This window comes from Salvia splendens, chromosome 7, assembly GCF_004379255.2.
Source record: "Salvia splendens isolate huo1 chromosome 7, SspV2, whole genome shotgun sequence".
Classification (NCBI taxonomy): domain Eukaryota; kingdom Viridiplantae; phylum Streptophyta; class Magnoliopsida; order Lamiales; family Lamiaceae; genus Salvia; species Salvia splendens.
Window position 1 is genome coordinate 26008273 of NC_056038.1, and position 11561 is coordinate 26019833.

An 11561-nucleotide genomic window follows, 5' to 3' on the forward strand; every position below is an offset into this window, starting at 1 on the left:
GAAGGCAGCCAAACAACCAAATGGTCAGTTATGTTCCACCGCACCAATGGGGGAATCAGCACCCTGTAAATCAACAGCACAACCAGCCGCAATACCAGCAAGAGCATTATGGGCAATCTAACTACCCGCAGCCCAACCACGTTAGGGGACCGCCGAATCAAAGATACAACCGACACCCCAACGATGGCCAAAGAGATATGATAGTACCACACTATCCTAATGATGCGATGCGGGAAATCCAAGAGGCTCAGAAGGAGCAGCGGGCGGCCTTAGAAATGCTGACGAAGCAAATTTCTCAAGTAGCAATGTCACTTGGCGAGCTGAAGGGAAATGAAGGAAAGATCCCGGCCACTGTGCAGCCACCTGGTCGTGAGATCATTAGCGAAGTATCCCTGAGATCAGGAAAAGTCTACCAGAGCCCTACTCCACCTATGAAATCTCCAGCATCTATGTCTGGACCGAGCCATGAAGAAGAAAGAGAATCCAGTAGAGCAGAGCAAGCGAAATGGAGTGAAAAAGGCAAGGCAAAAGTGGGAGGTGAATCCTCAGAGGAAAGTCAGAGAGAGGAAGCTGAGAAAGTTAAGCCATATCCGTACCGAGGAATGGTGACAAGAAAGAGGGACGCCACGATCGACGTGGCGAGTATGTTTAAGGATGTGGAGGTAAAGGTGCCGCTCTTGACGGCGTTAAAAATGTCCCCGATCAGCAAATTCATTAAAGACTACCTGGCAGGGAAGGTCAATGAGGAGGGTAGAATGATTGCAGATGAGAATATCTCTGTCGTAATCCAGCGGAGTGATCTCCCTTCAAAGAAGACCGACCCAGGGATGTTCACTCTCCCGATTTCAATCGGAGATATTCAAATAGAGCATGCGATGTGCGATCTCGGGGCATCCATTAATGTGCTGCCATATACTATCTATGAGAAGCTGGGAGCAGCCAAGCTCATCGACACTGACATAATGATCCAGCTGGCCGACAGATCGTGTATTCACCCGGAAGGAATTCTGGAAGACGTTATTGTGAAGGTGAATAACTTTCTGTACCCAGACGATTTTTTGTAATCAAGATGACGGAGCCAGCAGCAAGGGAATCGAGTGGAGTTCTACTGGGACGGTCGTTCCTATCTACGACCAGCACCATTATAGACGTCCGTAATGGGACGATAAGCTTGGACTTCAATGGAGAACAGTTCATGTTCAATATTGATGAAGCCATGAAGAGGTCAGCCGACAATGAGAATATATACACAGTAGATGTGACGGAACCCTTAGTACAAGTATTTTTGGAGGAAAAATTCCTAAAGAGGCAGTTCACTGACTCCGCTGTAAACGAGGAAGTAGAGAAAGAAGTAGAAGAGTGGTATGATACCATGAAGGTCGGAGAGATGGACGACCAGGTCGTTGCTAAAGCAATAATGGATTTTTGCGAGCCCCAGAGGCCAGCTGGGTCAAGTGGGACAGCTCAAGTATCTAGACTAGCGAAGCGGCTTGATCAAGGCAAGCCACTGGAAAAAGAAGCGGCAGAAAATCCTCTGCCTACTGAAGAGCCAAAGCCCGCGAAGGAATTGAAACCCCTTCCAGCACATCTTAAGTACGCCTACCTGGGGGAGGAAGAAACAATGCCCGTCATCATCAATAGTCAGTTGACCCAGGGGCAGGAAAACAAATTGTTGGAAGTGTTGAAAAAGAATCAGAAGGCTATCGGTTGGAAGCTGACAGACTTGGTGGGCATCAGCCCAGACTTGTGTATGCACCACATCCGACTGGAAGAAGGAGCCAAGCCACACCGCGACCAACAACGGAAACTCAACCCCAATATGAGGGAGGAAGTGCTCAAGGAAATTGTCAAGTTGGTATCAATCGGAATTATCTACTCCATTCCAAACAGCAACTGGGTTAGCCCAGTGCACATGGTACCCAAGAAGGGAGGGATTCAAGTGGTGAAGAACGAGAAAAATGAATTGATCCCGACAAGGCCAGTTACTGGGTGGAGAATGTGCATAGACTACAGGAAGCTGAACCAAGGTACGAAGAAGGACCACTTCCCTCTGCCATTCATTGATCAGATGTTAGAGAAATTGGCAGGGAAGCAGTACTTCAGCTTCCTGGATGGGTATAGTGGCTACTTCCAAATCGCTGTGAATCCAGATGACCAAGAGAAGACGATGTTTACCTACCCCTTTGGCACTTACGCTTACAGGAGGATGCTGTTTGGCCTCTGTAACGCCCTGGGCACTTTCCAAAGATGTATGATGGGCATTTTCTCTGACCTGTTGGAAGACTGCATTGAGATCTTCATGGACGACTTTACTGTCTATGGGGACGATTTCGATCAAGGGCTGCATAGCCTGAACAGGGTATTGGAAAGATGCCGCCAGAAGGACTTGGTACTGAATTTTGAGAAATGCCATTTTATGGTGACTGAAGGATAGTCCTAGGCCATGTAGTGTCGAGTAGGGGAATAGAGGTCGACCCAGCAAAGGTAGCGGTCATTGCAAAACTGCCGTATCCTACCAATCAGAAGGAGATCAGAGGCTTTTTAGGCCACGCTGGGTTTTATAGAAGGTTTATCAAGGATTTCGCAAAGATAGCCCAACCTCTGACGAAGCTTCTCCATAACGATGTGGAGTTTGAATTCTCTGATGCTTGCAAGGCCGCATTCCAATTTCTGAAGGACCGATTGATAAGCTCTTTGATAATATGCACCCCCGACTGGAATCACCCCTTTGAGGTGATGTGCGACGCTAGCGATTATGCTGTGGGGGCAGTATTAGGTCAGAAAATCGAAGGAAAAAGTTACATCATCTTCTACGCATAAAAAATGTTGAATTAGGCACAGAAGAACTATGACGTGACCGAAAAGGAGATGCTATCGGTAGTCTTCGCATTTGAGAAGTTCAGGCCGTACCTGCTGGGATCCAAAGTAATAGTCTATACTGACCATGCTGCGATCAAGTACCTGTTAGCTAAGAAGGAATCAAAGCCAAGACTAATCAGATGGGTCCTCCTCTTACAAGAATTCGACTGGGAGGCAGTCGACAAGAAGGGATGCGAGAACAGAGTGGCGGATCACTTAAGCCAAATTTTACAAGAAGATAACGATGAAGCTATTCCAGACGCTTTCCCTGAGGAGCACCTCTACCTGATCAAGTCAACATCTGACCGACAATGGGTCAATCTAGTGGAAGAGGTTGATCAAGCCGAGAAAGGAAGCAAGGGACAGCACACGCGGAAAGAGGCATGGTTTGCAGACATGGACAACTACTTGGTGACAGGTGAGCTGCATGGAAGTGATGAAGCTACAAGAACACAGAAGCTGAAGCTGAAAAGCGACTCCCGATACTTCTATTGGGATGATCCTTACCTATGTAAAATGGGGGCAGATCAAGTGATCCGACGCTGTATACCCGACTGGGAGCAAGAAGATGTGCTGGTTCACTGCCACGAATTAGCTTGTGGTGGTCATTTCGGACCAAAGAAAACAGCAAGGAAAGTACTGGACAGCGGGTTCTACTGGCCTTCCATCCATAGAGATGCTTATGAGTTTTGGAAGAGGTGTCCTCGATGCCAACTTACTGGAGGGATATCTACAAGAGATGAGATGCCTCAGATCCCTATTATTGTCTGTGAAATATTTGATGTATGGGGAATGGATTTCATGGGACCTTTCCCATCTTCTGAAGGCAATCGCTATATCTTAGTAGCGGTGGACTATGTGTCCAAATGGATCGAGGCAAAGGCGACAAGAACATGTGAGTCCAGAGAAGTGGCGAAGTTCTTAAAGTCGAACATCTTCACCCGCTATGTGGTGCCACGAGATATTATCTCGGACCAGGGAACTCATTTTGTCAATAGAACCATTGAAGCCCTGATGAGGAAATATGGAGTCCACCACCGTCTATCCACACCCTACCACCCGCAGTCCAATGGCCAAGCCGAGGTGTCAAACAGAGAAATCAAGGCAATTCTAGAGAAAACGGTCAATCCCACGAGGAAGGACTAGAGTCGTCGTCTGGAGGACGAGCTCTGGGCCTATAGGACCGCCTTTAAGACGTCTATCGGAATGTTCCCATACCGGCTGGTATTTGGGAAAATGTGCCACCTGCCGGTGGGAGTGGAGCACCTGGCCTTCTGGGCAGTAAAAGAGATGAATATGGATGTCAAAGCTGGTGTTCAGGAGAGAAGGATGCAACTACAAGAGCTTGAAGAACTCCGCCTTGATGCCTATGATTCGATCATGTGGTACAAAGCGAAAACCAAGATGTGGCATGATAAAAACCTTCGTAAGAAGGAACTCAAGGTGGGCCAGAGAGTGCTTCTCTTCCAGTCCAGACTTAAACTAATGCCAGGAAAGCTACGGTCGAGGTGGATTGGGCCTTATACCATTGTCGCCATCAGAGCGAATGAAGCAGTCGAACTCCAAGGAAGTGATCCAGACTCGCCTTCTTTTATGGTGAATGGTCACAAGGTAAAACCGTACAGAGAAAGAATGGAGGCATTCGTGGTGGACGACATTCCACTACTCATGCCTAACTCTTACTAGTAAACAGGTAAAGGGAGTGATCGAGTACTCATGGATAGTCTGCTTGATCAAGCAACAATTTCTTAGTCTATTCAAATGATCAAGTGACGTCCTAGGGGAACACGGTCAAGTCCTTGGTAATTAGTGTAACTAGTTTTTTATGTGTCAGTTTTTAATTATTAGTTTTTAAGAGTCAGAAGTAAGGACGGAAACTGATCAAGTGGACCTATTTGAGTCTTCATCTGGAATTCATTGACCACTTGATCAGTCGAATTAGTATTTAATTGGTGGTACAATGATTGAGTTGATCAGGGCAGGTGATGAAAGGACGTGCGTAGTCACTGGAAAGGTGTCAGGAAGCGCCAACTGCTGCATTGGAAAGGACGTCCTGGAGAGAGGGAGGAAGCGTATCGGAGACGCTAAGCCAGCTGGCACTCTGAAAGGACGCACCTGTACGTGAAAAGTCCCAAGGATCTGAACAGCCGCAGGGATCTCAACAGTAGAGGATCCCAACAGCCGCAATATCAGTATAAAAAGCAAATTTCAGATTCTGATATCACTATTAACCAAATCGCCTACAGTACATTCTCTTTGCTCTCCCATACCGCTCAAAGTTCAAAAACCCTTGCCCAACATCAGCATCCTCTTCACCAAAACCTACCACCATTACCAGTGACAATGTTGCTTGAACAACTCTTAACTTCATCATCCTCTTCCAATTCTGGCGCCGACAGTGGTGAGCGGAGGACCTCACCCCAGGCCCAAGTTGAAAACCCTAGCCCATCCTTTGAGCCTCTACCACAAACCAGCGTCGCCGCTCTATCTCCCGATGTAGATGAAGAAGCCCAACGGCGCCTAACCAGAATTCTCCGGAGCATGCCCTCCGATACGGATATTCTGACCGTTTACGCCACCCCTAAAGCCCGACTGGGGATTTCCTTGTCAAGGGACCGAGCCACAACTTCCACACCCCAAAATCCTCCCCAAAACCCTCCATCTTCTTCCCAAACACTGACCCCCGCGTCAGAATATCCCCAGTCACACCCCTTAACCCTAAACCCCCCGTCACACCCCTACGCCTACACCCGCATTTCCACTAGTACAGTACATTGGGGACGATTCTAAGGAAGAAGGGGCACAACCAGCTGACACTCCCGCTGCCGAAGCAGATTCTGTGCCACAACCACATGCAGAGGGCACGGCTGCTCCCAACGCTCCAACACCACCAAGTGGCGGAGGCTCCAACTCCCCCACTCTCCTAGGGCCGACACAACCGATCGAGGTTGTGAATGTTGACGACAATTCTACAGAGGACCTTCTGCCTCCTCCCAACGAAATACTGCAACAAAGGGAGGCGGAATGGAACTTCATTCCTCATGCAGAGGATAAATCGGTCCCGGATAAGGAGGAGGAGCCGTTGCACCGTCGGACGTGCAGAATGGAGATCAACCGGTCGGTGGAGGAGGTGGATGCCTGGGTGGCCAGCATGCAGAGGGCGCAGGAGGAGCAGATGGAGAGACCCCACATAGTACGGTCGATATTGTATGAGCCGGAGGAGCATATAAACCAAGGAGCCATTGAGGCCGATGAGGAAAGAATGGCTGTTGAGGACAACCAAGTCAGAATAGAGAGAGAGGAAAAGGAAGGGAAAGAAGAGTGTTCCTCATCCTCTGAAGAGGGTGCGCCCCACAACCCGGGGCATTGTGATTTCTGATACTGACCGACCTACCCCTCCACAACAAGGCGATGAGGGCAGTGAAACCGTGGAGAGAAAGCTTCGATGGGCCCGAACATTCCGCAGGCAGCAAGGAAGGCCTGCAACACCCCCCGCCGTCGACTATTCCAGACAGACTGTGGTGTTGACCACGGACCTCCTCCAGCGGATGCTGGAATTTGAAGACGCCAAATTGGCTGAGGAGGTCCACCAGAGGGTGACGCCCACGAAGCGGCTAAAGGCCGACAAGAGAATCCATCAGCCAGCCTTGGGGACTATCCGGGTTGAGGAGAGATTTACCCAGTATATTACTGGGATTGGTTTTGAATGGCTGCTGGAGATCGAGCATACCTTCGTGCCTGAAGACCTAGCCAAATAATTTTTCACGTCCTTCGGGTTTACCGGAAGCACAAACTTGGAAGCCAACAGCGTCTCCTTCCGGGTGTTCGGGTGTGAGCAAAAGATGAGCCTGAACGAGTTCTCTGTGAGGATGAGACTCTATACAGAGGCTCAGGTCGCTATTGGAGAATGGTTTGGGCACGACATTGGCATTCCTTAGAGAAAGTCAGAGTTTGATCAGCAGGTCGTGTGCAACGAACGTGCCCCCTATTTTAAAGCCTATGAGTCTAGAGGAACCCATATTGCTGATCCGGCCCTCCGTCTTGGTCAAGTCTACCTTGCCTGCAATCTCCTCGGCCAAGCCAATACACTGGCGATCATTACTCTGGTCGAGCTCTACTTTATGTGGAACATGAAGGAGCAGAGGAGGGTGCATCTTGGCTACTAGCTGGCTTATTCGATAAATCAGATTGCCACTCGCCCTGCCCGTCACCTCAACGTCTGCCACCTGCTTGGAGCCTACTTAAGGCGGAATTGGACCCTAGTGCTCCACAAGGACGTGGGGCGTCCTAGCAGTTGCCCTAAGCCCGAATTATTTAACCTGGATTTCTTTGTAATAATACAAGTACTTGAACGGCTACCCAGCGAGAAGCTTCGCTTCTACGAAAAGGCTAGGTAGGAGAGGCAGATGGAGCAGCAGGAGACCAGGAGCCAGGACAGGAAGAGATCGGCCGATCGCCCGGAAAGCTCAGCGAGGCCACCGAGGAAGATATTGGAGTTGGTTCCCATAACGGAGGCAGACCTAGAGGAGGCTGCACGGGCTGACCGTGAATGGAAGCTCCGCATGGAGCAAATGCTTACGCAGCTGGTGGAGAATACACACACCCAGTTGGTCGCTCAGGCTAGGATTTTGGAGGCTATCTGCCAACTGACCCTAGCCAGGCGACCACCAACTCCCTTTACAAGCTCTACTCCGACCCGGCGCCCATCGTCCTCCCAGCCACCCTCAACATCCCCTAGTCAACCTCCCAGGAAACTTTAAGTACAACCCCCCGATCTCTACTCATTTCCATTTTCAAAACAATTTTTATTTATTTTTTGGTATGTATAATTGATATTCTGCTCTACCTCACACTTAGACCTGTGTTGGGTCTAAGTGTGAGAAGTTATGCATGTTTGTTTTTGTCATGTTTGTTCGCTTGCCTATATCTGTGTTTTGTTTGTTGTTTTTTTTTTCTGATTCGCTTAGCATGTTTGATTGTTGGCACTGTCTCACACTTAGCCCAGTGTCTGGTCTAAGTGTGAGAAGTTTTCCTTGGTTTCTGTTGTGCCGTCGCCTATACCTAACCCTTTTTCCACTGCATCCAGTCCCTCGAGGACGAGTTCATATGCAGTGGGAGGGGGAGGGTTAGTTCCAGAAAATAAAAATCATACATGTCAAAAATTTCTGAAAACACAAAATATTAGTTAGTAATAAATAGGCAGCATGCATGAAATTGGATAAGTGGAAGACTTGATTACTTTGGAGAGAGTTAGAAAAAGGAATCAGTATGTTTACAAGTAGAAACTTGATTGCAAAAACTTGATCAGTTTAAACGACGAAAGTATGATGGAAATGCTCATTTTTTTAAACCTACTGTGAAGCCCCTCTATATGTGAGTTATAAGCCAAAGTAGAACACTTTCTACTATTTTTACAAAGAGTATTTTTACGAGAGGCTGAATTTTAATATTTAGATGAAAAATTGCACAAGTAGTAAGGACTAAAGGTATTAGGACTTAACCCTTTGAGCCTTTTCTTTCTTCGCTCCACGAACCCGCCTCGTCAATTAAGGCACCCCTTAGATAACCAAGTTGATCCCATACACTTTAATCCATTCTTTTGAAACCCAAAACCCACATCCGTATACTTTTTATAAACACGTGAGGAAAAGGGGCCAGAGATATAAGTCAATTTCAAAAGAAAGGGGGATACCAATAGAAAGAAAAAAAATAAAAGGGTAGCCGGGTTGAGCGATTTAGTCAATCAGGTAGATCAAGTCAGAAATCAAGTAAAAAATATATTATCCAGAAAGGTTGAGAAAAAAAAGAGGGCAGGAAAAAAAAATTTGTAACCTGACCCGGTAAGTCGAAAATAGAAAAAAAATAAGCCAAAGGGCTAAGAGTCGCTCTTTGACAAAAGTGAGATCTCTAGTGGCAAAATAAAAAGTTCAAATCTTTGGTCTCTTGACTTATGTGTTTTTCTTCTTTTTTTCTCAGTTTATATATTTTAAACTTAGAACCCCTAGGACCCTACCTCAACACACTACGACCCTTAAGCCATCATTACAACTCAAAACAAAGACCTTAAGGAACTATCTTGTGCAGTCCGATTCGAGGTATTAAATTTGTGGCAATACCGAGTGAACAGTCCTAACATCTCTGGTGAGAAATGAGTGACTGAGCGAATCCAACAGTGGTTTAAAAATTTGAGCAATCTTGACAAACTGACACCTTGATCAAGTAAAAGCGAAAAAGAAGAAACATAAGCTGCTGGCAAATGGATTGACCTCGACCTCAGGTATGATTGTTGGAAATATATTCGGTCTAATGCATCTATGTGAATATGTGTTTTTGTTTCAAGTCTTGTTTTCCTTTTCGTTTTCTTTTACTTTCTTGAAATGAGTAAACCATGCCTGAAATTTGCCTTATCTTTTTCTTTTCTTTTTTTCTTTGTACTTGGGGACAAGTATATTTTAAGTGTGAGTAGTTTGATAAGGCTCATTTATGTACGCTACTTGATCAGTTTATCGCGCAAAATAAGTGTTAAATGTGCAGGAATGCCGCTTGACCAAGGCAACAAGGCCAAACTGATTAAGTGAGTACTATAGGCGAAAAAGGCCAGATATCGGGGGAGTTGATCAAGGGGAGTAATCAAGCAGTTAAGGAGGGGACCACTGGCTGCCAGAAGAAGGACACATGAGGCTATGAGCTGGATGGTGCGCATCATTCTGTTATCAAGGACAACGTTCTAGAAGAGGACACGTGCTGATATATGAGACGCAAGGACGGAGCTGAGTCACGAATTTGTTACTGAAAAGCGTTGTCATTCTAAAAGGAAAGCACGTGGCAATCAATGAGTCGCTCACTCTCAGCATGACATCCAGCTGGAGGACGTGCCGAGCCTATAAATAGAGGATGCGCCACCATATTGAAGAAATCTGATCCTTTAGTTTCCGTGTTTAGTTTAGCTTAGTTCTCTAGTTTAGTTCTCTAGATAGCTTAGCTTAGATAAAGTAATGCTTAGTTGGAAAGGGCGATCGAAGGAGCGCTGCAGAATACTTGATATCTGTCGGCGTATTCTTAAGTTTCCCGCCGAGGATCTCCTCGGTTTTACTTGCTTTCGTAGTTTCCGAAGTGTTAGCTTAGCTGAAATTTCACGCTATACTATTCTAAGTTTTAGTTTAATCAAAGTTGTTTCCATTTTCATCCTCATGTTTACTGTTTCAGTTTCAGTTTCGCTTTTGAGAACTTGACCCAGTAATTAAATTTCCCTTTATCAAGTAGTTAGTTACTTTTCTGTGTAAGTTAAAATCAGTAGTTAAAAACTCACAAAGTTAAAGTGTGGCAGCAGCCAACCCCCTGTTCTTTATTCACACACTTGATACACCAGCTTCTCTGTGGGATCGACCCTGAACTTGCCGCATTACTGTTAAAGTAATGCAAAATTGGGAGTTATAAATTACTTTGGTAGGGAACGAGTGAGAGAGAGATTGCATTGATCAAGTGGCAACGACATTTTCTAACTGATCCAACCGGTTCGGTTATCTTCCATATAACTTGATCCACACTATATTACCGCCCCTCTCGAGCAATCCTTCCAATTGATGAGCTCAAAAAGCAGATCATTGATGATTTATTGGCATCTTCTATGGAGAACACCAAACAGATTAGCAGGTTGGAAGCTACAGTTGCTACCATGAGCTCCACCGTTTTGTCCATGAACACCCAAATTGAGAAAATTTCCAACATGGCAAGCATGTAGTCCAGCAAAGGGGAGAACCCATAGCCCAAAGTGTTGAACCAAATAAAGAAGAGTGCCCGAAAGCTACCCCAATCGTTACTTCTCTTCAACCACAAATTCTATTATCTTCACAGAAAAAGCCGAAGCTGAATAAGTGGTTTAAAAAATCATTTGATGTGTTTTGTAGGGCACAAAGTAACTTTAATGATATTGAAGAAATATAGTTGTCGGCTAATAGTGGGGACATTATTTTAAACCATCGGGCTATCAATCAAAAGCATAAAGAGCAATTCATCATATGGTGTACACTTGGGGAAGCACCAACAGGTAAGGCTTTGTGTGATTCACGTGAGAACGTTAATTTAATGCCTTTGTCTATTTTTGTGCAGTTTAACATAGGGTACCTAAAACCATCAACAATCAAGCTGAAAATGGGGGATGAAATAATTTCACATGATGTTGGTATAGTTGAAGATGTCTTGGTAAAAGTTGACAATTTTATTTTTCGTATAGATTTTTTGGTGGTTAACATGCAGGCAGACAAGAGTGTTCCACTTATCCTTGGGAAACCCTTCTTAGACATGTGTAAAGAAGTAATTGATAGTGTGCAAGAAGAGATTCCAATAAGTGAGAAAGAGGAAAAGTACACTTGCCGCATTCAAAAGGTTATGATAGAACATGAAAAGATGCAAGAAGAAGAAAGGATCTGGAAAGAGGATAAGAGACTACGACAGTCAAGGATTACAAATCCAATAAACTCTTGACCCTTCACTAGCAGTTTCAGATGTTAACCGCATTGTGCATGACTTGAATGTTTCTAATAACTGTGCTTCAATGCATGAACCACCGAAGAAAAAGAAGAAAAAGAGAAGGGCTAAGAAAAAGACCAAAGAATAGATGCTAACAACTGTGGTGGGACAAAATTTAGACATGGCTGAATGGTGGATGAAAAAGATTGAAGGAATAATGGGAGTGGTGATTA

The 11561-nt window shown here is 45.6% G+C and overlaps 2 protein-coding genes across 2 annotated transcripts; both read left to right on the forward strand.

The window, feature by feature from the left end:
* The first annotated feature begins 227 nt into the window (after positions 1-227).
* LOC121810630 lies at positions 228-1064 on the forward strand. The gene has a single exon (XM_042211387.1). It carries the CDS (start codon positions 228-230, stop codon positions 1062-1064), a length of 837 nt encoding a protein of 278 aa, XP_042067321.1.
* A 3001-nt stretch (positions 1065-4065) lies between these two features.
* LOC121810631 lies at positions 4066-4545 on the forward strand. Its single transcript, XM_042211389.1, has one exon. The coding sequence runs from the start codon at positions 4066-4068 to the stop codon at positions 4543-4545; it is 480 nt and encodes a 159-aa protein (XP_042067323.1).
* Positions 4546-11561: the final 7016 nt, after the last annotated feature.